General features: G+C 48.6%; 2 protein-coding genes across 2 annotated transcripts; both read right to left on the reverse strand.

Annotated features, from left to right (window-relative positions):
* Positions 1-3,388: 3,388 nt before the first annotated feature.
* On the reverse strand, positions 3,389-13,638 carry LOC101714128 (glutathione S-transferase theta-2). Its single transcript, XM_087198674.1, is given in 9 exon segments — positions 3,389-3,703; positions 8,138-8,226; positions 8,229-8,303; positions 8,306-8,595; positions 11,843-11,932; positions 12,118-12,205; positions 13,006-13,144; positions 13,356-13,422; positions 13,628-13,638. Coding segments are annotated over 9 exon segments (1,047 nt in total). The 3' UTR covers positions 3,389-3,505.
* A 10,472-nt stretch (positions 13,639-24,110) lies between these two features.
* On the reverse strand, positions 24,111-24,934 carry Mif (macrophage migration inhibitory factor). The gene is given in 3 exon segments (NM_001279827.1): positions 24,111-24,300; positions 24,425-24,597; positions 24,758-24,934. Coding segments are annotated over 3 exon segments (348 nt in total). The 5' UTR covers positions 24,866-24,934; the 3' UTR covers positions 24,111-24,233.
* Between the last annotated feature and the right edge of the window lie 1,463 nt (positions 24,935-26,397).

Raw genomic sequence — 26,397 nt, forward strand, 5'->3', positions numbered from 1 at the left:
CCGTACATGGCCAGAAGGGAAAGAAAGTTCCTTTCAACCTTTTTCAACTTTTTTTTAAAGATATTGGGGATTGAACCCAGTTTACTGAGCTACATCCCCAGCCTTTTTTTTTTAATCTCTTATTTTGAGGCAAGGTCTTGCTAAGTCCGGAAGTTGCCCAGGCTGGACTCAAACTTGCAGTTTTCCTCCCTCAGTCTCCCAGAATGCTGGGATTATAGATGTGCACCACCACACCCAGCTTCAACCTGTTTTATGAGAGCAGTAGTTCCATTCATGAAAGGAGAGCCCTCATGACTTAGTCATTTCCCAGAAACCCCTCTAATACGAGATTCCAAAATAACAGGACAGCAATATTCAGTCCATCACACTGAATCTGTTTTTTCCTTCTCTTCACTTCAGTTTCTCCACCTTTAGAATAATGGGGAGAGTAGAGGCCTCCCAAGCCCTGGCAACTCCAGATCTTGGGTTCACCTGCTGAGCCTCAAATGCTGGGTTTCCCTTTGCCACCCAGGGACCCCCAGGCCTTGCCACCCAGATGATTAAATGAAGAAGGCAGCAGAACCACTGAGCTAAACCCCTGGCCCTAAGATGATTAAATGATATCACTGCCACATGTTAATTTCTGAAACAAATTAACTAAAAACACATTGCCAGAGCATAACATTTTCTACACAGTAAGAGACATTTCAGCAAAGAAAGTGAGGGTTGGCAATGGTGATTTTGGGGGAGGGATGCTGGAGGGCACATGCATGGCCAGTGCTCTACCACTGAGTTAAACCCCATGTTCCCTTTTTTGAGATAGAGCTTTTTTTTTTTTTTTGGTACCAGGGATTGAACTCAGGACCTTGCACTTTCGAGGCAGATGGCAGCACCACTGAGCTAAATCCCTGGCCCAATGTAGAGCTTTTTTGAGACCTGGACTATGTCACTCAGACTGGCCTTGCACTTTGGATGCTCCTGCCTCAGCCTCCCATGTAGCTGGGCTTATAGGCATGCATCATTACCTCCATCTATGGTAACGATATTTAAGTGAAAAACAGTCTAAGGAAAGATGAGAAATTCAGACTTCCTTGTTGAAGTTTTTTTGTTTTTTGTTTTTGGCACCAGGGATTGAACCCACAACCTTGCACTTGCAAGGCAGATGCAGTATCACTGAGCTAAATGCCCGGCCTCCTTGTTGAAGCTTTAAAAGGTACTAGACACTTGGAGGAGGCAAGAGTTTTCTTATCCTCACATCTCAGTGACTCAGTGACTCACCAGCCAGTGTCCCAGAGGGGAGCTGTCAGGATCCTGGTCCAAGGGTGAGCCAGTCTTACAAGTTTAAAACCGAATTTGGTGCAAAATCAGTATCAGCCATGTTCTTTGGGATATGTCTTAGTTACTTTTTTTGCTGAGGCAAAAATATCCAACACCCAAAGTTAAAGGAGGAAAGGTTTATTCCAGCTCATAGTTTGTAGAAGTGTCAGTCCATAGTCGGTTGGCTCCAAGGCAGGGTAGCATGGCAGAGGAGCATCAGAGAAGAAACAGTCCATGGCAAAGCAGGACAGGCAAAAGGCAGCAAGCAGCAGCAGCAGCCACTGCCTGCCTTCTCCCTCTCCCTTTATATTGCACCCAAGCTATAAACAACTGGTGCCAGCCACACAGAGGGTGGTTCACCCTTAATCCCAGCATCACACTCTTAATGCCAGTATCACTCTTAATCCACATTCACATATCCTAATCCAGCTGCCTTTGAAATTTCTCACCTATGATTGGATGAAGCTTTGGAGGGACAGCTAGATATAAGCCATAACAAGATAGCCTTGATGGCTTAGAAGAAGTGACCATTTTTGTGGCAAGGACCTGAGGGGGGTGGTCTCCAGACAACATCAAGCTGGGACTTTCAGTTCTACAACCACAAGGAAATGAATTCTGTCAAAATTCCAAGTGAGCTTGGGAGGGGAGCCTTCCTCAGTCGAACTTCAAATGATGGGAAAGGCAAGGCAGCTTCTTCCAACCTCATGAATTTGGGGGGAGGTTGAACACCAGTATGAGTTTGAAGACTGAGAACTCAACCCTGGCTGATTGTGTTGATTGTAGCTGGAAGACTGAGGCAGGAAGATCACAAGTTCCAGCCCAGCCTGGGCAACTTCTCAAAAAAAGGTGTGGGTGGCAGTGCATGGTGGCACACACCTGTAGTCCTAGCACTCAGGAGACTGAGGCAGAAGGATTTCCACAAGTTTGAGGTTAGCCTCAGCTACATAGTGAGTTTGAGGCCAGCCTGAACCACATAGCAAGACCCTGTCTCAAAAAAAGGGTGGTGGTGGGGATATAACTCAGTGTGAAAGCCCTGTGTTTAACCCCCAGTATGGGGGGGGGGGGAAGGAAAGGAAAGGAAAGAAGGAAAGGAAAGGAAAGGAAAGGAAAAGGAAAGGAAAAAGAAAGGAAAAAGAAAAGCCAAGTCAGAGCCCTGTCCCAGCCAGTGTCTCTGGCTTTTCCATGTGATCTTTCCCATTCCCACAAGTTCTGCCCTTTTGTCATCTACGCCTTCTTTCTTCTTCCTCTCTTCTCTTTCTTCTTTTCCTATCTTTGGGGATTGGACTTAGGGCCTTGCACATGCTAGTCAATTGCTCTGCCACTGAGCTACATCCCCATCCCAATTTCCTTTCCTTTCTTCTTAAGATACTGGGCTTAGTTTGCTCTTATTTTTCTAGTTCCATAAGTTATAACATTAGATTTTTAATTTGAGATCATTCTTTTTCAATGTGTGTATTTACAGCTATAAATTTTCTTGTTGGTGCTGCTTCTATTGCATCCCACACATTTTGGTATGTTGTATTTTCATTTGTTAAGATACTTTCTAATTTTCCTTGTGATTTCTTTGACACATTTGTTGTTTACATGTCTGTTATTTAATCTCTACCTATGAATTGTCTGGTTTTCCTTCTGATATTAATTTCTAATCTCGTTCTACTGTGTTCAGAGACAATACTTTGCATGATTTCAATCTCCTTAAATTTGATATTTATTTTATGGACAAATATGTAGCCTGTGCTGAAGAATATTCCACATACACTTGAGAAAAATGTTTATTCTGCTATTGCTGTGGGGAATGTTCTATTAGGTCCAATTGGTTTATAATGTTGTTCCTTGATGTATTTCTATCAAGTTATTCTGTTACACCCCCCGCCCAATACCGGGGATCAAACTCAGGACCTTGCAATTATGAGGCAGGCGTATCCCCGGCCCCAAATTCTGTTATTGAAAGGGGGTGTTGAAGCCATCAGCTATTGTTGACAATGTCATATTTATCCTTTAAGTTTTGCATTATTTATGAAAAATGAGAGGACCTGTGACCTCCTACATCAGACTCTGCTTATACCAACTGTCCCCAAATCAGCAACCATGATGGTTGTTCCAGTTCTTTATTAGATAAAAGAACAAAATTGTTTTTTAGTGTCTCCCCCAAGGAAGGCGGCTCAGAGGGCTGAGTCAGTTGGGCTCTGGAGGATGCGCTGCCTCTGGGTCACTTGTAAGTCTCCAGAAATTTGCAGATCCTCTCCTTGACCACTGGATCCAATGTCGAGACATCCCACTCTGCTAACTTCACCAATCGGTCATGGGCCTCCCAGAAGAGGCCAGAGCCGATGTACAGCTCCACCCGCATGCGCCACTCCACCAGCTTGGAGCTGCTGAGGAAGACATTATGATCGCCCCCCATGGGCTGTAGACAGACAAAAAGGAAAATGTGGTCAGGCTGGGGATGTGCCCCCTTGGGTCTTCTTTTGCAGTCTCAAGGGCCTTCCTCATCAAAGACTTAGTCATTCAAGGCCTAGGCTAGGGGTCACAAGCTATGTAATAGATGTGAAATTAGAATGGAAGACCCATAATTCCCTGGGTTCTTTGGTCATTGGTCTTGCTGCAAAGTTTCTGAATCCCTTTCTGAGGTGACCCCTTGCTGAGGAAGTTTCCACTTCTCTAGCCTGCAACCTGCCACGGGTCATGCTTTTCTGAGGGAAACTCTCATCTCCAAGGATGGGGAGGGGACCTCAGCTCCTTTCCTCCTACACTGAACTTCCCTCTGTAATCAGGCACAGAGGCTGAAAGAGGAGATGCGACAGTTTGGTTGGCTTATTAAGAAATATGCATTCAAGGTGTTAGAGGACTCAGAAGGGGTACAGGGGGATAAAGTATAAAGGGTGTAGGCCAGAATGGTTTTTCCTGGTACATAGCACTGAGCATTGAACAGGGACAAAAATGACCATTTTGCCTACTAACCAGGGAGTGTGCTGGCCTCTCAAGAGTGGAACTATTGGAGGTGGTGACATCTTTGGAAGGAAGGCCCTAGTGGAAGGAAATTAGGTCATTGGGGTATTCCCCTGAAGGGGATTATGGGCACTGGGCTCTTTCTCTTTTTTACTCTTTTGCTTCCTGGCTATGAAGTGAGCAGTTTGCTCCACTCCTGTTTCTTGCCATTGCTATCTAGCAGCCCCATCAGAGGCTTGAAATCAATGAGCCCACCCAGTCATGGACCAGAACCTCTAAAATTGTGAACCAAAATAGACCTTTGCTCTGTATGCGTGAACTACCTCAGGTATTTTGTTATAGTGGATGAAATCTAACACACTGGAGGAGCTGGGGGGCACTGGGGACAACACCACAGGGGCATCAGAGGTAGACAGCCAGAGTGTGCCATGAAAAAAGCCCAGACGCATCCAGGCCTAGATTAAGACTGAGTAGCCAGACTGTGCACCTGGAGACTGAGGAAGGTAACTAGACACCTGAGGGGAGGCCTGAGTGCTGCCGTGTGCTGTGTAATCTTGGAAGATGTTCTGTCTTCTGAGGTTTCAGCTCAGAAACGGAAGCACTTCCACTTCCAGAGACAGGGTGAGGCTGGGGACAAGTGGACAGCACAGAGAATGTTTATTAAGGACAGCTGTGTCCAGGGGAGCAGGCAGGCTGTGCTCCCTCAGTGGAGAAACTCCTGCAGCTGCACCAGCTTCTGGGTCAGCTGAGGGTCCTGCTGAGCCTCATGGGTTTCCCAAGGCTGGAGTATGAGCTTGGCATCCTCCATATGGGCCCACTGCACTCCTGGATGAGTTTGGTCTTAGAAGTCACACACAATAGTAATGGGACTCAGCCCCTTAACCCACGTCTTAGAGGCTAAACTGGTGGGAAAGCGATGCATGCATAAGCTCCTTGAGTACCATCAAGTCCGCCAGAGAGTTTCTCAGTGGCCAAGGAGGCCCAGGCCAGCAAGATCACCTCATTCAGAGGCTGCAGGGCTGGTGTTAGCCTCCCCAACAGCCACTTCAGCTGTGCAGCAGCCACAGGCTTCCTTGAGAAAAAGGGGCCAAAGAGATTGGGCTGACGTAAAAGGAGCATCTCCTCCTGGACCCTTCCAAGCCTCCTCAGCCTCCTCATCTCCTCCTACTCCCATCAGCTAGTGATGCCCCTGGGGCTCTGTGCTCAAAAGACTCTGAGGATTCTTTCAAGCTCAGGGGAAAGAGTGTTGCAGTGCCTGCCCAGGCAAATGGAAGGGAGTTCTGAGGTCCTGGCTCCTGCCCCAGCCTGCACAATAGGCTGACAAGGGATTATCTTGCACAGGTAGACATTAATGGTAGGCAGCTGGATAGTTACGTGCTGTACTCATGGAAATAAGCACGGACAGGTGCCAGTTGCCACCCTCTGGTCTTTGTGGCTTAGATAGAAAAGGATAGCCACAGTGTGGGCAGAAGGTGTGAGGGGTCTTCTTAAGCCATCAGGCAGGGCTGAGTATCTTCTTTCTTCATACAGTGATTTGACCAAGTTTCTCCCGAACTCCATCTCCAGGGTAGGACCTCTCTACTACTGCACCCTCCTGATGCTGCATGTGATGTATCTGAGAAAGAAATTCCAAGTCCTGTGTACAGCAAGCAAAGAATTGCAAGTGTACAATCAATGGTAAAAGAAAAAGAAGCTACATTTTTTGAAGGTAACTTGAAGGTGTGCTCAGGTTCATATCAGCAGAAACAAGCTGGTATCATGAATGTGAAAAGGACTGCGGGGGAATAGGAAGAAGGAAAGATAAATCAGGGTTTCAGACTTAGAAGATGTGCACCCCAGCCCAGGTGACTCTCATTGGATCTCTCTAGATAAGATTGACAGAAATAATTGACATCTTAGGGGTACCTTAGTACACATGACTCTCTAAGAATCCACTCTGTTTTAATCACATGCATGACATGTGGCCCCTTTGGGTTAGGATTAACTAAAAGTAAAACAAAGATTAATCTTTATTTCGGGAAACTGTGGGTCAAACTTGAGTCCAGCTTCCAGGCCAGCCTCCTTGCCTCCAGGCTGGCCCCAGCCCAACACTCTGGGCCCTCTGACTTGTTTCTACACAGGCACCAGCAGGGATTTCTGAAGTTCCAATGTGATCACTTGCTCCCTCTTGCAATACCCTCCCATCTGGTTTGCTCAGCCCTGGGGTGTTTCCCCCCACATCCACCATGGTCACACTCCCAGGCTTTGTTTGCACCACCCAGCATTGTGGCCTGCCTGTGACCTCCTCTTGGACTGCTGTCCACTTATCCTTTGTTAGGAGCCAGGCCTTGTGATATCTAGGGCTGGGCTGTGGATAAGGACTTTGTGGACCTGGGGGACAGCCCATGGGGTGGGCAGAGCACTGTGCCCTGGCATGGGCACTGAAATATGCTGGTTGAGTCAGACATAGAGCAGGCAGCAAACTAGAGTTACCTTGGCCCTTTTAGACACTCAGCCAACGTCTTTCAGGAAGTTGGAGATCCCACTGTGGCCATACCTTACTGACCCATACGAGGGGCTATAATACTTCCCCACTCTTTTCACAAGAACTGAAGACTGCCCATGGACAGAACATTTGAGGGCATGCCCTTCCCTAACACACATTCACAGATTATGTGGCTTGAGTGGGACAGACACCACTCTGGTTCCAGGGACAGCACATGGCCCAGCCTGGCAAGTAAGGACCTTGCAGTCTTGGCCTCTATGACAGTGTCAAGCAAGGTCATTGTGAGCAAATCCTGGGGCCATGGCTGCTGATCCTGGGCATGAGGGACTGGAACATATGTACAAAGATGACCCCTGGCCAGGCCACTGGACTTCTCCAAGGAGAGGCTCTGGAGGCCACTGAAAGCATGACCAGCATAGGCCCTTCCCCACTGGAGAGGCAAAAACAGGGCCAGGCAGCCTCTAGGAGCCAGGTTGTCCCATAGCCAGCTGTTCTGGAGGCCAGGCCGGCAGCACCTAGAGGCAAGCAGGCCCAGCACGGCAAACTGTCCCTCAACAAGCCCTGGAGGGAAACTGGGCCCAGGTCTGCCATGCTCAGAGGTGCCAGTAGGCCTTGGTTTATTGCCTTTGAGTTTATTGCCCTAACAGCCACACCCTGTGCAAGCAGCTCCTCATCCAGATTTGCTATCAGGGATCTGGGGCCACAGGGCTGCAGTGAAAGGAAGGAATGAGAGAGAAAAGACAGAGAAACAGGATAACAAGATGGGAAAACTTAGAGAACTGAGAGGCATTTGTTCATTCAATCATTCATTCATTCAATAGAGTGAGACTCAGAGACACATAAAAAAATCAGTGGAGGGTGGGCCGGGGATTTAGCTCAGTGGTTTTGCTGCCTGCTGCGCAAGTGCTAGGACCCGAGTTCGATCCCCGGTACCAAGAAAAAAAACAAATCAGTGGAGGGAATGAACAAGGACAAGTGACTTTGCCTCCCAGCATCCCCACTCATATGCATGGACTTCCCCAGTGCCCTCCACCCACCCAATCTTCATACTTCCAGGAAACATTAGTGTAGCCCTTCCCTCTTCCTAGGGCACCAGTTGAAATTCAAGGTCACTTCCAGGGGTCTTTCCTACCTCTCCTCATGCCAGGTGACCTAGGGATCCTGCTACCCTGTTTAAGTTGGTACACAGCATGGGTAGTTCCATGGAGGGCATTTTCCAGGACTTACCTGTCACCTACACAGCACTGGGAGTCTAGTGTGGTGGTGCATACCTGTAATCCCAGCACTCAACAGGCTGAGGCAAAAGGATCACCACGAGTTCACGAGCCTGAACTACATAGCAAGACCCTGTCTCCAAAACACAAAACGAAACAGAACAAACCACTACTCCACCAGCTGATCTCATACCTGCATCATCTCCTCCAGTGACATGAGATCAGCCAGCGTCACCTGCTGGCCCATGAGGAAGGCCTTGTTCCCCAAGAACTTCTCTTCCGATGCTGCAGAGCCCAGGCCACACTGGTCTTATTTCATTCTATCTTCTCCTCAGGCACCTGGGTCCCCATGAGTGGTGTGATCATCTGGTGAGGACAAAGGATGAGTTCAATCTGTGACTCCAGCTTCCCTTAGATCCCGGAGAGTCAACTCTCCAGATGACTCTCCTTACCCAGGTCCACAGGGTCACACCAAAGGTGTCAAGGATGTTGTCAGCATGCCAGCCCAGGTACTCATGGATTCGGGCAGAGGCCTGCAGGTCAGGTGGGTACCAGTGGTCTGCCACCTGGCACTTATAACTCTGGTAAATCAGGATGGCTGAGCTGGGAACTGGAGTGGGAAGAGTGACTGGAAAGACCCTGGTTCCAGGCCTTTAACTCCCAGCAGCTCCCATCTCCCTGTGAGACAGACCTTGGGCTTCTCTGCATTTGATGGGCTGTCCTCTAGCCCCGGACCTCATCTCCAGCTCTGTGACTCTGCCCTCTCCCTTGACTACACACCCTTCTTTTTCATTTTGTTTTGGTGGTACTACAGATTGAACTCAGGGCCTCCTGCAAGCTATATTCTCTGCCCTCTTTGTTGTCCTGGCACTGACTCTTGGTCAGAACTTCACTTTGCCCTTTCAGAGTTTCATCTCTGTGAAACGCCAGGATCTGGCCTATGAGGTAGAAACTGTTTTTTTCTTTTTGAGACAGGGGACCACTAGGTAGTCTAGACTGGCTTGAACTCATTGTGTAGCCCAGGCTGGCCTTGAACTGGTGGCAATCCCCCTACCTCAGCCTCTCAAGTGTTGGAATTATAGGCATGCTTGTTAACCCTTTTGCATATGAGGAAACTAGAGCTCAGAAGAGTTAAGCGACTTGTCTGAGGCTGCTCAGCTCAGAAAAGGATCCCTGGAGCCCTAGAACCTTGCATGGGGCTGGCACGGGGGTGCTCCATGGAGTCCTTTGAATGTTCATGTACAGGGTTCAGGGATCAGGAAAGGAATCATGTCCTTGGATTTCTCACAGGTCCCCCAGTCATCACTTCTATAGCTACCTGACCTCTTTGTAGCAGACACCTCTGTCCAGTATTAGCAGGCTATAGTGGCACAATCTTCTTGCCCCTCCATATTCAGCTGTGTTACACTGGAAATAGTCCAATCAGCTAAGTTCACTTCCAGCCAAGGTCAACTCAGCTCCAGCTAAATTCTCTCCCTCTGAATTAACCGTTTGTTCTCTTCAGCAAAAATATGCTTGTGCCCTCATTCTACAGTCCTGCCTGATTGATACTCGTTATCAGCAGGTCTCCCAAGGCCTGCCCAGCTTCCTCCTTCCCACACTTGTAATGAATAAACACTAGATGTCCTGGGAGTTCTTTGTCTTTGCTGCCAGAGCAGCTTAGATCAGCCCAAGACTCAGTTTCTCTCAAGTCTCTGTCTCTGTGTTTCTTTTAATTCCCACTTTCCTATCTCGTGGATGTCGTACTGGCTTGCGGGAGGCCAGGACCACTGCAGAGGTCTCTGGCAAGTCCCATTACCCTTTCCCTACACCTCCTGTCCTCTTTCTGCCTAGCAGAAGTGAGGTAAGAGATTAGGGCTGGAGCTGGTCTATCACAGCTTAAATGGGCACCTGTATTCAGACACCTGCTTTTTTTTTCCCCTTAAATTCTTTTATTGGTACATTTTAAGTATACAATACACATTCATCATTGGGCACTTGTACCTTTACATGATATATCTTGGGTCTTATTTTTTCCCCATTTCCTGTCCTCCCTTCACCCCCTCCACCCTTCCCTATTTACAAAGACTTTGTTTCCATTTTTTCCTTTTCTCATAATTTTTCCTTTTCCTTCTTTCCTTTCCCCTACCCCTCCCACTTCCCCTACCCCTTTGGACCTTTTCTTCCTATTTCACATTATCAGTTACCGAATATTTTCTCTGGTGTGAGAAACTTAAAGTGTAAATAATGATTACAATGAATAACAGACACCTGCTTTTAATTGGACTCATGATGTGGGTAAGCTTGCTAGGGCTGTCTCTTCAGGTTCTTGGTAGTTTACCTATATCCTCTTTGCCATGCTTTATTCCCTACAGGAAGCATAGAAATAAAATTCCTTAGACACTTTTTCCAAATAACAGCATGGAAAAATAAATGTTTCTAATTGCTGAATCTGTCATAGTTCCATCTTTTAAGACAGACCAGTAAATATTCTGACCTGCTCCTTCTCTCATTTGGCCTCTATTTCCTCAATCTAATAGTAAAGTTTATCTATGTCATGCCTGGCCTAAGTGAGACCTTCACAAACAAACAGGACAAAGCAAACAGGCCACTTTCAGCAAACAACAAGCTATTTCTCAGTAAACAGCACAGATTGCCCCAAGACAAAATACACAATCTCTCTGGTGCTGAGAGATCCAGTGATTGTCTATACACCTGCACTGACTGTCCTTGGACACTAGCCATAAATATTTCCTAGATCACAATGTCCTTTTCAATACCTATATAAGCCTAATTCCTTTCCCAGCTAGGTGCTAATATTTCCCTCTCAATGTTAGCCCATTCACACACAGATGTAACAGATTTGTCTTTTCCCAGTGAGCTGCTAAAATCCATCCCTGATTTTAATCTCTGTTCACTGGAATAAACTTTTCTTTTTCTTCACAAAGCCTGTCTCTGAGTGAGTGGTTTCATACATCCCCGTTTATAACAATCTATTCAAGGCTTCAAATGATGATCCAGACTACAGGCCATGACTCTCCTGACAAATTCACAGAGCTTTCTCCCATTGAACAGGCAGCTCAACAATTCTCAACATACAGGTACTCTTTTCTCACTGTCTTCTGACAGGTACTTATTACCCCAGCCAGTAAATCCCAATGGTAGTAAATCCCAAGGTAGTCAGAGAGCACATAATCCCCAATAGGTAGAGCCTATTTTCAGCGGCGATCAGGTATGTGAAGAAACAGACTTCCCTCCCTCAGTATCTCATAAAGAATTATAGGGATTATGTCTCTCAGGGGGAAATGAGGTAAGAGAATAGGCTGGGGGCAAAATCAGTCAAACTGGGAGTAATCTGTCAAAGTCATGGAGACCTAGGGCATATTCACACAACAGAGGATCTGGGATGACTCTGAAGTTCCTGAGCACTGTTTGCAGGACCAATTAGAAAAGTACTATTTTCAATCCTTAATTTACGTCTGGCACAAAACCAAGCAAGACTATAGGACAGTTTAAATCAGGCACGAGGCCAAGTGAGTTTTTGATAGAACAACAATCCCAAATGTCTTATTTGTATGAGGGATAAGCCAATCTAGGAATTCCAGATATATAAGATTCCCTCCATTATCTTCATGGCTTCTGTGAGTCTGTTCACCAGTCTGCTCTCAAACTGCAGAGTACACTTCTTTTCCAACTTTCATAAACATACATCCCTGCTACCCTTTCTGTGTGTCCTGCCTAATTATTTGTTCAGGACACTAAGCACCTGGAAAGAATTTCGCTGGGACCCAAAAGCCAGTAACAGGAGAACCCACCAGGAGCTGTGCCTTCAGGCCCTGGCGCAGGGCCACTTTGGGTAGTCGGGGGTCATCTGAGAATTCAGGAGAGGCCCTTTCCAACTTCCACTTGTTGAACCTACTCTCTGCACAACACCAGACAAATGTCCCTTGTTCTCTCTTCCATACCTCTCAGTTTTGGGGGGAGAGGCTCCAGGGGCCTGCAGAGGAGGCTAAGAATGAGAGATGGGCAGAGACACGAGTCCACCTAGACACCCCAGACTCACTACTGGGCTGCCTACTCTCCCCACCCCTTCATGTTCCCCTCACTGCCCCAGACTCTGAGAGGACCCACAACAGGGAAGGAAAGGAAGCCACGCGGGCTTAGGGCTTAGGAGGTGAGAAGGAAGGAAGGCACCTTTCGGTCAGGAGGAAGTCCCCGTCTTTGAGGACAGGCACCTTCTGCAGGCTGTTAACTTGGAAGAACTTCTTGTTCAAATGCTGTCCTGAGGAGGAAGAAGTCAGAAGAAAATGTGCACAGGGCATAAGCTGCACTTCTCTGACCTTCCCCTCCCCCTCCCTCCCTCTCCCATCAGAGCGCCACTCCAGGCCTGGAGCCAGGGATTCAAGGAAGGAACTCTCAAAGTCTAGTTATTTTTTCCCCATCCCGCAGAGTAAAAGGTACAATCATCATCATCCCTTGCAAAGTGGCATTCGAAAATTAAAAGAGGGCTGAACTTTTTTTTTTTTTTTTTGGTGCCAGGGAGCGAACTCAGGACCTTGCGCTTTCGAGGCAGGCGGTGGCACCACTGAGCTAAATCCCCAGAACCATAAATTTTATTTTTTTAAATTTTTTAATTTTTTTAATGTTTTGACTTTTTTTCCCTTAGATTCTTTTATTGATACATTTTAGGTATACAATACATTTACATTTATCATTGGGTACTTGTACCTTTACATGATGTATCTTGGGTCTTATTTTTTCCCCCATTTCCTGTCCTCCCTTCACCCCCTCCACCCTTCCCTACTTACAAAGACTTTGTTTCCATTTTTTCCTTTTCTCATAATTTTTCCTTTCCCTTCTTTCCTTTCCCCTTCCCCTCCCACTTCCCCTACCCCTTTGGACCTTGAACTTTAAGGCCAGTCAGCAGAGAGCATTCATTCTTCAGTGGGTAGCGCTGTGGAAGCGGAGAGGGAGTCTGACCGCCTTGGGGAAGAAGAGAAGGGCAGGCGCTCAGATTGAAGCCCCCAAGGGGTCTGTGGGTGCACCAGGTCTGCACAGGCATAGAAAGTCAGGCCAGACCACCTTAGAGCAGATCCACGGTTCGCAGCTGGAAGGGGATGCCATTCTTCTCGGCGAAGAGGTAGATGGCGCGGCAGGGCTGGGACAGCAGGTCCAGGTAGAGCTCCCCGCCTATGACTCGGACGGGGCTGATGACCGGACCCTAGGGACGGCGGAGACCGGCAGCAGCAATAGTAGTGGCCGCAGTAGTAGTACGTGGTGATCTCTGGGGCTGGAGGGACGGAGCGGGAAAACTACCCAAGAGTCGAGTCAGGGAGAGTACGACCAGAAGTGAAGGCCCTGGCGTTCGCAGACTTTTTTATTTTCTCTTGATATTGGGGGTTGAACCCAAGACACAAGCCTCCCCTGTCTACGACCAGGTAGGTGGGGCCCAGCTCAGAGTCTGACCGCGCGCGACCTGGCTCCGCCTTCCCGAGCCCCCTAGGAAGGGAGGAGGAGGGGTTGCCGGATTTCCGGCCCTCTCCCGTCCCGCACCGCCTCCTCCCTCGGAGTCACGCCCCGCGCGCCGAACGTTCTGGGAGGGTGGGTTACTGCGTGGGTTGCAGTTGGCTCAGACAACAGCCTCGCATTGGTCAGTTAGGAGGCGGTTACCACAGGCCACTGTGACCAGGATCTCTGCGGGCACCGTGGCTCCATCTTTGCCTGCAGCCTCTAGGCTGAAAGGACAAGGAGGAAAAACTACCCGGAAGTCGGGGAGAGTAGAGGAAGGGGCTGGGATTCGCTTATTTTTTGGATGGAGCGCAGAAGGCTAGAGTTGGAGACTCCAACCCGGCTCAGAAGTTGAATCTCGGGCAGGATGAAAGGAACTATGCAGAGTGGCAGAGGATGGAAAAGGAATGGACTGGAAAAAATGAGGAAAAGGAAATGTAAGAAACGGAGTCTGAAGGAGAGCTCCCAGCAAAGCTGAGGCTTTGCCTCATATTCCAGCCCTATAAAGTATAATGAACCCCTGCTAGTTTTTGGAAAGTCAGTATTTGTTATGTATAAGATAGGGCAGGAAAAAGGAGGTGGAACAGAGAGTAGGAAAAGAAAAGTTCTTTGTACCTCAATCAAGGCCCAGGAGGTTGCTTTCTCATGTGGTTGGAAGCCTGACCACAGCTCTCTAATGCCTAAAGCACCCTCTTAACCACACTGATACTTCTACCTTCGGGAGAGATTTACCCTCTGGAAGGGAAAGAAAGACAGATGGACACACACCAGTAAGTGGTGAGAGGACCACATGGAAGCCCAACCTGGAACCAGGCCTTGGCTACAGCAGGAGCTTCCTCTCACCCAATTCCGTTTCAGGGCTTTTGAGTCCAATAGACCAAGTGTAAGACTAGAGGGATGGAAGAAGACCCTCTGTTACTAATTCTTGCCAATAGGAGACCTCACGAGGGACATTCTTCTTGGATTTGACATACACACTCTGTCTTGGTTAATTTTCTTGTTGCTGAGACAAAATTCCCAAAGTTAAAGGAGGCAAGGTTTATCTGGTTTATAAAGGTTTCAGCCCATACTTGGCTGACTCCAAGGCAGAGTGGCATGGCAGAGGGGTATCACAAAAGAGAAACAGTTCATAGCAGGCTGAAGAAAGCAAAAGCAGCAAGCAGCAAGCCACAAGCAGGGACCCTCTTTCTGTCCCTTATATCCTATCTAGGATACCCGAAAGGTAGGTATTCTAGCACTCACACCCAGGGTGGGGCAACTTTAATCCTAGTAGTTTACCATGAATCAGTCACAGCATCACATCCTTGATCCCAACATCACACACCCTAGGTCCAGTCACCTCCAAAAAGCTCCACCTATGACCTTGTGAGGCTTTTGGGGGACATCGAGAGAGATACAAGCCATAACACACTGTCTCCATCTTAATGTTCATGCTTTGCTCATCCTACCCCAGGGCACCTTGGGGTCTAAGCCCACATTCTTGGGGTTGTCTCCCTACAAAACCTGCCATGATTAGGTGAATGGTTCCTGATGGAATATCCCAATAGAGAAGTCATCAAGCTCCCAAAGTTTTCTGAGGCTGCTTTGATATCTGTAAAATGATTGATGCTGTATCCCTTTGTGGGGTTGTTACAAAGACCTAGTGAGATACTGAAAGTGCTTCAGTATTTTCCACAAATGCGAGGGAAAAGTGTAAGACCGAGGGCCTTACCAAACGCTCCGAGGAGCTGACTGCAGCGACGAACACCCGGGAAGGAACACACCGGACAAGTTGGAAAATAAAACAGACCTTTATTAGTCTGGCCAGACGGCACTCCCAAAGCAAAATAGCTTAGAGAGGCAACTGGCTCAGAGTCCGAGGCTGTTTTATAGGGGGTTGAGGGGGAGGTTAACATGTAGATTTACAAAAAAAGGAACAAAGGTTAGTGGTCGACCGTCACGTACTGATGGTCAGCAGACACACTGATGGATTGTTCTACAGGTAGTGGGCCCGGGAACATTCGTTCTCCGGACAAACAAGGGGTTGAGTAATTTTACTTAGGAACTTTGTTTCGTTACAGATTCTATTATCCCAGAACTAACAAGCACATTTTAACCATTAATTTACAAGTACAATAGAGGCTAGAGGAATACTTGATTTTGGAATCATGCAGTCCCACAAAAGCCAGGCTTTAGGAGTCACTGGGGAGAAAAGGGGCTGGAAGCAACTCTTTTGGGGGTTTCATCAGAAAGAATCCAAGCAGTTCCCTCAAAGAGGGGGTAATTGCCATGCAATGCACAGCATGTGAGAGACTGGCAGAATGCCACCTGGGACACTGGAGATGAATAAAACAAATTATTCAGAGTCCAAGATTGCAAGAATGCTGAGAGACCAGAGGGACTGCTCCAAAGAATGGTAAATAGTCCCAGAGTGAGGCCAGTTCAGCTTTTATTCAAAATACCAGGAATTGAGAGCAAAAAGACAAATTAAGAAAATGATCACTCAAGGGACATTGAGTAGGGGCATGTGACAAGCTAGAAGCATTCTGATGGTAATCTCAGCACAAAGGAATGGGATAAACAGTTTGGTTCCGCTTAACTAAACTGATCAGATTAACTGATGTTTCCATCTTGTACTGGTCTCAACATGTATGTTCTTTTTGCTCTATGACCCTGAGCAGAACAGCTTTCCGTATTCAGCATGTGCCATTTCTGTGCATAGCCATCTGCTATAGAGAAGAGCTGCAGAAGCAGCTTGGAGTCTTAAGGACAGCTACCCAGTTTCATGTGCCCACAAGAGACCAGTGCTGCAAATGGTAAAAAAAGGATTTATCCAAAAAAAGGATTTATTGGGCTGGAGATTTAGCTCAGTGGTTCCAGCGCCTGCCTCACAAGCACAAGGTCCCAAGTTCGATCCCTGGTACCCCCCCCCCCAAAAAAAAGGATTTATCAGTAGTCATAGGAATATAGAACAGTTGAAGAGTTTTTTGATACACTGCAAGAGAGCAGAGGGTGAATTCTAAGCAAAGAATCTATCGACAGAGAAAATCAGGGACCTTTATATTTGATTTTAATGTAAGGAGAATTATTTGGGGACACTCATCAGGTCATGTGCTTTCATCATCCATCTCAGTTTGGGGGACAGCCAGATGCCAGATGTTGTTTGAAGGCTGAGTAATGTTCTGTTCACCAGAGTCCATTGCCCATGGCATTGTTAGAAACAGTCCTTCTGAGTAAATTAACAAATATGTAAAGATTAGCTGAAAGGGCTGGGGATTTAGCTCAGAGGTGGTGCGCCTGCCTGGTAAGCACAAGGGTCCTGAGTTTGATCCTTGGTACTGGAAAAAAAAAGATAAGCTAAAGTTAGTGATCAAGAGGATCAGAATAAAATAGATATGTCTGTACTTGAAAGGGACTTTTGATGTTATATTGGGATAGAGGAAGAAATGGTATTCTTTGAAAGATGACAAACAAGCAGTTAAATTATCTAGTGATGTATTCATAATTCTTGCACATAGCATACAAAGTTCTACTACAGATTCATTACTCAGTTGGAATGTGGGCTTTAAAAAGCAGTAAAATGACCATGATGCCCCATATATCCCAGCCCCTGACAACTCAGCAAAGTCAATTCATTGACTTAGGATGTCATGGTCAATCTTTGCTTACATCCCCTGAAAAGGGATGGAATGGGCCCTAGTATTGGTTTTCCTGAACCACCAGTTAAGAGAGAAAGGGTCATAGGTTTAGGTTGTTTATCTCTTATTAGGACCAGCCATCATTGCTAGGTGAGAATGTGAATTATGATCCACAGGTGACATGTAGTGGAAGGAAAATTGACTCAACCTAAAAGACACAAACTGAAATAAGCAGTTAAAGATCCAAGGCTCTGCCAGATGTGGTGGCACACTTGTAATCCCAGCACTTGAGAGGTGGAACCAAGAGGATGACTGTGAGTTCAAGGCCAGGTTGGGCCGTGTAGTGAGTTCAAAGCAAGCTTGAACTACATACATTTTTTAGACCCTGTCTAAAAAAATAAAACAAATTATCCCTATTATAAGAAGCCATGTCCACCATGAGAAACCCCAAAACCCATTTTCATATTAAGCTGTTATAAGACAGGGTAGGATCAGACGTAACTTGAACTTGTTGACTGAGACCAGAGAGAGTAAAGATATGTTATCTGAACTATCAAGAATATAGACATAGACTTTGATGCATTGTAACATGGTGAAGACAAAATGCACTAGCATATGAAATAAAAGTGTGCCTGTGAGAAGCTGAATTTTTTACTGGAAGGCCTGTTAAATTATTCTTAAATTGACTCAGGATAAACTTATGACATTAGCAGAGTCCCTTCAATTGTTATCATCAGGCACTTCTATGCGAGAACCCTTTTTCACACCTCTTGGCTCTATTTTGCTTTTGGTAAGGCTAACACAAGCGACTCCATCAAGATTTTGACAGCTCTCCTGTTGCTTTACATCCCCTATCTTTTGGAGAGTTTCTCTGAAGGCATCGCTCATCAATTAATGTTCCCCTTGTCTCTGGTTGCCAGAATTCTGTTCTGCTAGTTGATCTTATCTGGTCCCACACCGAGGGGAAGTGACTGACAGTGTACAGTCAGTGTTAGAGCCCCTTTTTAGCCACATTTAAGCTACAAAGAGGTTTTAAAAAGTACAAATTTTACCTGCAGTCCATTGCTAAGTTTGATTTTATATGTGAACAGAACTTTATTCTTTTCCAAGTCTTATATTTTCAACCTCAATTCAACTATCAGCATTTTGAAAATTAAAAACAAATCAAAAAGAAAGAAAAGGGAAGCTTAATGTATTATGTATGTTTCTCGGGGAAACCCAAATTCCCACTTGTAAATAGGGCTTCCGCCCCGTAAGTCCCCTCGGAAATGCAAACCAGTCCCTACCTCCACTATTACCACCCATCCCTGCCACACGCCAACAACCTTTAAAAAAACAAAAAGCAAAAAACACTTCGAGCGCTGTTTTTCAAACCTCAAGCCTGAGCTGGGCATGATAATGCATGCCTGTAATCTCAGCATTCAGGAGGCTGAGGGAGGAGGATCGCTGCGAGTTCGAGGCCAGTTTGGGTTACATAGTGAGTTCAAGGCCAGCCTGCACTACATACCAAGATCCTGTGTAAAAAAAAACTTCAAACCTGAAATTAACGCAGTCACCTACCAAAGACCCTGATCAGTTCCGCCCCCTAAGTCATTAGGGGAAACCCCAAGAAAAAGAAAAGGGAATTAGAGGGAGACGCCCCCGTAGCCCTGCGCCAGTTTCTACCCTGGAAAGGCAATCCAGGGCGCTGACCGGGAGGACAGCGCAAAACCGAGGCTGCAAGGCGGGTACCTGGAGCCGATCTCGCGGGACCGCTACGCCGGCGCTCCGGGGGTGGGCGGGGTTTCCGGAGGGGGCTCCCTCGCACTCGCCCCTCGCATTCCGCAATTTGCCCGCTGTCGCAGCTCCAACCGTTTTTAAATTTCCCTCTCTGGAGCTGTCCAGCTCAGAGCATGCGCAGTAGTCGTGCGGGGGGCTTTTCCCCAAGGGTCAGTTACAGGGCAGGGTCGAGGGGATCGCAGCTGGCGTTTCCCAGCAGCAACGAGCCCCGCACGCTCTGGGGCACCCCTCTTCAAACTTTGCGAACTGTGGCAGCTACAGCGTGCCCGCGAGCGTGCGTTCAGGAGCAGGGGGAGGAGGATTTGGGCCAGAAGAATTAGGCTGCAAAAGGACGCTGGGTGCTTTAACACTTGCACTCCGTGCCTGTCCCGGGGGTCAAGGAGGTGGGCGGGCTGAGCGATCTGTGGGGCCTCGTCTCTCCCCCAAAGGGGTCGGACCAGGAAGAGTCTGTCCCCCAGGTGGCTGCGGATCCGAGCCACCTGTCCCTTTAAGAAAGTTGTGCCCGCGCGGTGGGAGGGGACTGCGGGGCCGCGAGGGGCGCCCGGGTGTACGCGCCTGGCCCCTCTGCCCTGCGGCGGGAGAGCCCGAGGTCGCCCGGGGCCGTGGAGGCTCGGGCGCTCGGGGTACCGCGCTGCGAGCCCAGCCGGGCGGGGCCGTTGAGGCCAGGGCCCGCCTGTGGGCCGCGCCCCGCCCCCCCCGCCGCGGGGAAGGTGCGCGGACCCGGGCCGACGGAGAAAGTCTGCGTTTCCGGTCAGGAGCCCTGGAGCCTCGGGTGGAGTCGTTGCTGTGGTCGCAGTAATGATAGGCACCGTCACCCCCACCCGTGTGCACATAAGCCTGCTTCTCCTCCTTCGCACCAGTGTCTGGGGTGGGAAGGTCCCTTTTTTGGGTACGGGGGGGTAGGAAGCCCAGAGCAGTAGTGAGTGCGCCCAGTGTTGTTGGGCAGCAAGGAGCTTGGAGACAGCTGGGGGTGGGGAAGGGGGCACGAACTTCCTAGGGAATCGTTCCCCCCGAGAGAGAGCACCATCAATTCCCTACACTGATTTTCGTTTGGTGAGGTCTTTCTCATTGAAAGGGCTGGAGGGGCCACGGATTTAGCTCATTGGCACCGTGCCTGCCTCGAAAGCGAAAGGTCCTGAGTTCGAATCCAGATACCGGGAAAAAAAGGGCTGGGGGAGGAGACCCAGCCCACGCGTCCGCGGTGGCCTCCATCTGTGCAAGTCAGTCTAAACTAGGACCCTATCTAACCCAGGATAACCATATTCATCACCATCAGGGGACACAAATCATTGTGACACAGTCTGTTTTTTACTCAATTCTTCCTCTCACCACCGGGCTGCATACACAAGGATTTGGGCTGGGGTTGCTTCTCTGATGGGATAATGTCAATCTGTTTCCTAACTGGGCCCACCAGAGAAGCAAGCAGCAGAAGGGCTGGGGTTGGGGGGAGCGGTGCAGAGACAGGGCAGCAAGAGACACTGATCAATTGAGGGGAAACTCCACATCTCTCATTGAAGGGCTGGTGACCACAAGCAAAATGACTAACCCACTAGGACGTTCCTTGCCAGCTAATTTGACTTATTTTTTCTTTTGGTACCGGGATCGAACTCAGGACCTTGCACTTGCAAGGCAGGTGCAGCGCCACTGAGCTAAGTCCCTGACCCTAACTTGACTTTAGAGAACATGAAGGGAATTTTGGCTGCACATGAATGGACTTGAAGAACCTCATGGAGCTTCATGAGACTGATGGAGTGACCCAGATTAATGTCCAGTATGGAGGGGTGCAGAATTAGCCGTACAGTGAAAACCTCCCATGAGAGGTAAACTGTTTCAGGGTGGGGAACTGGAGGAAGGTGGCAAGTGTTTCAGAATATTGTTTTCCAGCTTCTTGGGATGGCACCTTTCTGAAGATCCACTTGCACATTTTTGTCTGGTGGAAAAAGTATGACATTTGGAGCACTGAAAGGAGGTGAAGCCATATAGAGCCATTTCTCTCCCAGAGATGATATTTAGGGACTGTGGTATTCTCTGAAAATCATTCTTTCCTTTTCTTTCTGCATCAATGTACAGAAAGGAAAATAGTTATGATATTTTTACCAGTAAAAGTTAAGTCCCTTTTAAAAAAAGTTCTTAGATCACATGTATGGCTTGAGGCAGTGCATAGAGCCCTTGTGATGGGCCTTGGACCACTCCGGTTCTATGTAGGCACTCACAGAAAGTTGGTGTGGCCACTGAAGTGAAGACTGTGCCATCTTCACATGGCCCTGGGAACCTATGACACCCCTGGATTTTGGCAATGGCACCAGCAGGGCACCACAGTATTGATTATGCCCAAAGCAGGCTGTAAGCAGTGCAGACTGTAAAGAGTTAACCCCACAATTGACTTGTTGTGAGAAGCAAGTCCGGCCAAAGCCTACGTGCTAAGGTCAGAGTAACTTGCACTCAAATTCCATTCTCACAATTAAAACCTTCTTACTATAAGGATAATGTTCTAATTACAACCATACATTTTGTCTATTCTGTTCCTAATTTTAGAATGCTTTGCCTTGTCTTTTATGAGCCTTGCTTACATTAATTTCCATAGAAACTGCACGACTTTGCATCATCACATATAGTTCTCCCCTTGCACATAGTACCTTGCCTTTACCCCAACTGATTACCAATAAATATCAGTGGCTTGGACTGGCCAGGACTTTTGTTGGTTGTACTGACACTGGTCATCCTGGCACCCTGCTTTCTGGCTCTCTTAGTTCTTTTAGTTTTTTTCCCTCAGGCCTGCATCGTTCACTGGGCAGGAGACCGGAGCCTACTGCAGAGGTTTCCAGTAATGTTTCAGGGGTCCCCAGTAGGCACTCAAGGTGGGCCTGCTGATGCTAGGGCTGCAGGCATCCACTGCCGCTGCCTCACTTGTCCACGCCTTAGGCACTCAGCTACCAGACTTTACTTCCAGGGATCTAGATTCTCTACCAGCTCAGGTCGAACTCCTGGAAGTAACTCTTTTAACCATAGGCCCTCCTTTCCCTTGCTTTCTTATGCCTCAGTTCCTCCTCCTGCTTCTGAATCTGACTCCTTTAGTGTTCAATAACATAACTGATAAGCATGTATAAATCTTTATTGGGATTCATGGCCTGTCCCAGAATTCCACAGAAGGTAGCATGCAGATGTTGAAGTAACAGTGAGTGAAACATATAATATAAATTCCAAGATAGGATCAAGTGTGAGGGTAGAAGAGGGGATTTGTTTCCTCAACATGTATCTCCCAGTGTCTGGAATGTTTTTTTTGTTTTGGTACCAGGGATTGAACTTGGGTCTTTGTGCTTGCACAGTAGGCGGTGAAACCACTGACCTAAATCCTCGGCTCCTGGGTTTTTTTTAACCAAGTTGTTTGATTTCAAAATCTCATAGATAATACTGTATAAATGTGCATAAATTGAGTATGGTATTTGCAAACACAGCTCTCTTGTACGTACAGAATATCAGTTTGCTGCTGCAATTCAGCCAGCTGTGGCATGCTCTGCCCTGTGGTCTGTACAGCTCCCACCACTTGCTGAATGTTGGGCATGTGAGGCATGGTATGCACTGGGGCCTGAGTGCCTGGAGACAGGCTGAATGCTCACCATCAGCCTTTCACTTCCCATTCTGCTTTGGTGAGAAGTGGCTGGACCATCACTGTTTTCCCCTTTGTGCCTCTTTCAAACGTCTGATGGACATTTTTTAAATTTTACTTTTTTCTTGGTACCGGGATCAAACTCCATACCTTGCACTTGTGAGGAAGGCAGTGGAACCACTGAGTTAAATCCCCGGGCATCTTAAATTATAATCTTAAAAAATGCTTTATTCCTTTTCACACTTCCCTCTTTGCCTTAACTTTGTGGACTATGTTCTCAGTAGGCATGTTAGCCATATGAAATCTTGTGCACAATGCAAGAAGGAACCAGCTCTTCCAGACTATGAAGCAGAGTTCTAAAACAGGTGTTTCTACTGCTCTCTGGGGAAGTTTTAAGGAAGTACCAAAGATATTGCACAGGCTTAAACTGCTTGACACCCCATTTCCCTTAGTGGCTGTGATTTCTGGTTCCAATACAGTTGTGCCTCTAAGTGTTTGTACCTCACTTCTCCAGCCAGTGACACTTACAGCATGGGTGAGGTATGTGTATATGCTGAGAACACCAGGCATGACACATTTCTGGCCCCTGGTGTTACCTGTGACTTGCTTTGAGGCTGAGGGTTTAGATTTGGGATAAGCTTCAGAAAAAATGAAGAGGTATGTATTTCATCTAAAAAACAAAAATTACAATTTTCCGTTTCCTTTCTACCTATCTTTATTTCTTCTATCTTTCCATACCACCAGTGCACATTCACGCGTGCACACACACACACAACCGGCCTGGTGTTTCTGTTGTTTTTAGAGGGTTTATTTTGGCACATAGTTTCAGAGGTTCAGTACATGGCTGGCTGGTTCCATTGCTGTGAGAACAAGGTGAGATGAGGCGGCACATTATGGCTTTAGGGCTTGGCAGAGCAAAATTACTCATTCTCATGGCATTGGAGAAACAGACAGCAAGGAAAAGAGCCAATGCCCATGCTCTGGCCTGGTGTTTTCTCACAGCAGTGGGGGGTTTGGGTTACTGAGGGAAGTTGAGCTCAGGCATAAAGTTAGGGTGTGAGCAGAGAGGTACAGGAACTCCGCATACTGTGTACCTCTCTGCCCAACACACTTGCAAACTGTCCACATAGAACGAGTGATTTTCCAGGTCAAGAATTGGAGCACCAGTCTAGCAGTGAGTGAAGTGACTTCTCTCTGGAAGGTGGAGAAAAGTGGGACTGAGAAAGATTAAGGCACAGGGATCCTCTACCTAAGGCCAAGTGGAGTTTGATCCCAGCCTTTTCTATTTCCTCCACTTGCATTTCAGCACTACATCTCAGCAGCCCATGGGGTAGCTCTAGGAAATGGAAATAGTCATAAACTCTGCATTCCTCTGGATGCCCCAAAGTAGTAAATCGGCCCAGGAGGGCAAAAACAAACTTAACTGAGAGGCTCAAATTTGCGTTTGGTTTGATTTCTGGGTCTGTGGCCTGGCAAGATGCCAATCTCTCTCAGCCGTGACACACCACCACGGCTGGGGTTTCTGCTGGAGATATGAGTCCTGAACAGCAAGTTCGGTGGGGGACAACCTGGCCCTGACCCGGAGACTGCCGCTCCACCCAACCCAGCACAGGATCCCAGCCAATAACCCCACCTTGCACCAATTCCTCCACAGGGCAAGGAAACCAAGACAGCTGTGGTCTCCAAACAATTTATTTGTCTTGATGAGGGGGGGGGTTCCTTGGGGGAGGACGGGTACAAAATACTGGGCGAAGGGACCCTGGAGGGGGTGGTGCAGGTGGATTCAGGCAGAAGGGCCCTCAAGCGAAGGTGGAGCCGTTCCAGCCCACATTGGCCGCATTCATGTCGTAGTAGTTGATGTAGATCCTGGGAGGGGCAAGGGAAGAGACAGGTAAGCGGGGCTCAGGACCGCAGTGTCTCCACGTGCTGGCCGTGGGCTGCCAGCGCCCTCAGAGGTCCGCGTTCCCCGCCCCTCGGCGCCCCCACGCACCTGTCCGGACTGATACGCAGGCGCTCCGCCAGCAGGCCACACAGCAGCTTGCTGTACGAGCGATTCTGAACGCCGCCTATCTTGCCGATGCTGTGCAGGCTGCAGAGCGCGCAGGGCTCGGATGAGCCCGCGAAGGTCATGAGCTGGTCCGGGACCACGTGCACTGCGATATACTGGGGGGAGGGGCACGCTCAGCTCGCCGGAGCCGCCCCGCTAGACCCCAGGCGCGCCCTCCGGGCTCGGAGCCCCCATCCTCCCGTCTCATCCCCGACCCCCGCTCAGATCCGTCCACCTCGTCTGGCCATCCTCTCTTCCCATCTCCTCCCTGCAAACCTGGGCCGGCTTGCCAGTGGCCTGCGCCAGCTGCTGGGTGAGCTCGGAGAGGAACCCGTCCGGCACAGAGGCGCGGGGCACGTTGGTGTTCAAGACGAACATCGGCATGTTGGCGGGGAGACGAGGGCAGAAACCCCGGACTACACTCAGGCGGCCGCAGCGGAGGAACCTGAGCTACGTGACCGGGACACGGCACCGCCTCCAGGCGGAGGCAGCTCCGCCTCCCGTGACGCCACCGCCGGCTCACGGGGTGGGGCCCTGGTCGACACGCCCTTTCCTCCCACGGCTTCCGCTTCCCGTGTCCCTGTTCAGATCCCTTCCTGTGGCACCGGAAGTCTGCCTGTCTCATCCACTCCTTGTTTCTTTTAGTCCTTTCACTTGCTCACTAATAGTTACTCAGAGGTGCTGAGCCAGGAGTGAGGACGAGGCCGTTAACCGGGCCGATGGCCCCTTGCCCTCTGGAGCTCGGCCCATTCTACTGCACCTACTGATTCCTTGTGTGTCCTGAGTCTCCCGAGCCACGTGTTCCCATAACGCGCGCGTGAGCTTGTGTGTGTGCTCTGCAAGGCAGATGAGGATGGTAGGAGGCCCTGAGGGGAGGGGTAGGGAGCAGGAAGTGAGACCGGAACTCTGCTGTTCAAAGGTGCTCCTCCAGGCCTCAGTGTGCAAACCCAATCTGGTCAAACCCCAAACCCTACCCTAGGCTAGTTCCCCTCCTTAGGGAAGCCCCAGTCTGGTCGATCTAGCAGGGATGCCCTCTCTTGGAGCCCTTGGAGGATTTTGTCTCTTTCATGAATGGCACCCTCAGGGAGCATCTAGCAGCTGGTCAATATCCAGGAGACATCAGGGATGGGCTAAATAAACGGAGGAGTGAATGAAGATAGCCATGACACAACAAGAAGAGAGCAAGGTGGCAAGTGGATTAGGGTCCTGCCATGCAGGGTAGAATGAGTCTTCAGGCCCTCCCACCAGTGGGCAAAGGGATCTGTGGCCCATAGCCAGCCCTACTCACGCTGAGGAGGCCTCCAGTCAGGACACTCACTATGCTGCAGGACTGACCTCAGACCCTTGATGGGGCATGTTGCATTTGGGCAAGTCTTTGGTATTCCCCAGGAAGGTGCTGCCCTTGATCGCTGGCAGGCACAATGTAGTTATGATGGTACAGTACCCACTGGCCTTGGTGATTGCCATGTGGCACAGTAACGACATGAGGGCCTGCAAGACTGCTGTGCCACTAGCCAGCCTCCAGTGAGGGGACCCCATGGTCTGTTTATGAAAGTAGCCTGTAAGTGTTGGTTCCTCCAACTGGGCCCAAAGCCCTTCGCTTCTAGATCTCACACCCCCAGTCCTACTTGAGCCCAGGGCTTTGTGACTACTGATGCACTGTTGACACTCCATGCGATGTCTCCGGCTAAGGGAGCTTCTCTGAGCCCCAAGAGCCAAGAACAGCCAAATCAGCATTTCCTGCCCCCATGTCCAATCTAAGTGCATGACTTTTCCTCCCACACCTGACTCCCTGCCAGTGAAATTTGCCTCCCTCCACTGTTCCTATATCTTCACTTCTCCCCATCTGCCACCACCACCACTGCCACTACCACCTAGTCTACACTAGCTGGCAGTACCTTTCTGCTCTTGTTTTC

Source organism: Heterocephalus glaber, unplaced genomic scaffold, assembly GCF_053883595.1.
Source record: "Heterocephalus glaber isolate CG9 unplaced genomic scaffold, H.glaber_assembly_v1.0 deba00001687, whole genome shotgun sequence".
Taxonomy (NCBI): Eukaryota; Metazoa; Chordata; class Mammalia; order Rodentia; family Bathyergidae; genus Heterocephalus; species Heterocephalus glaber.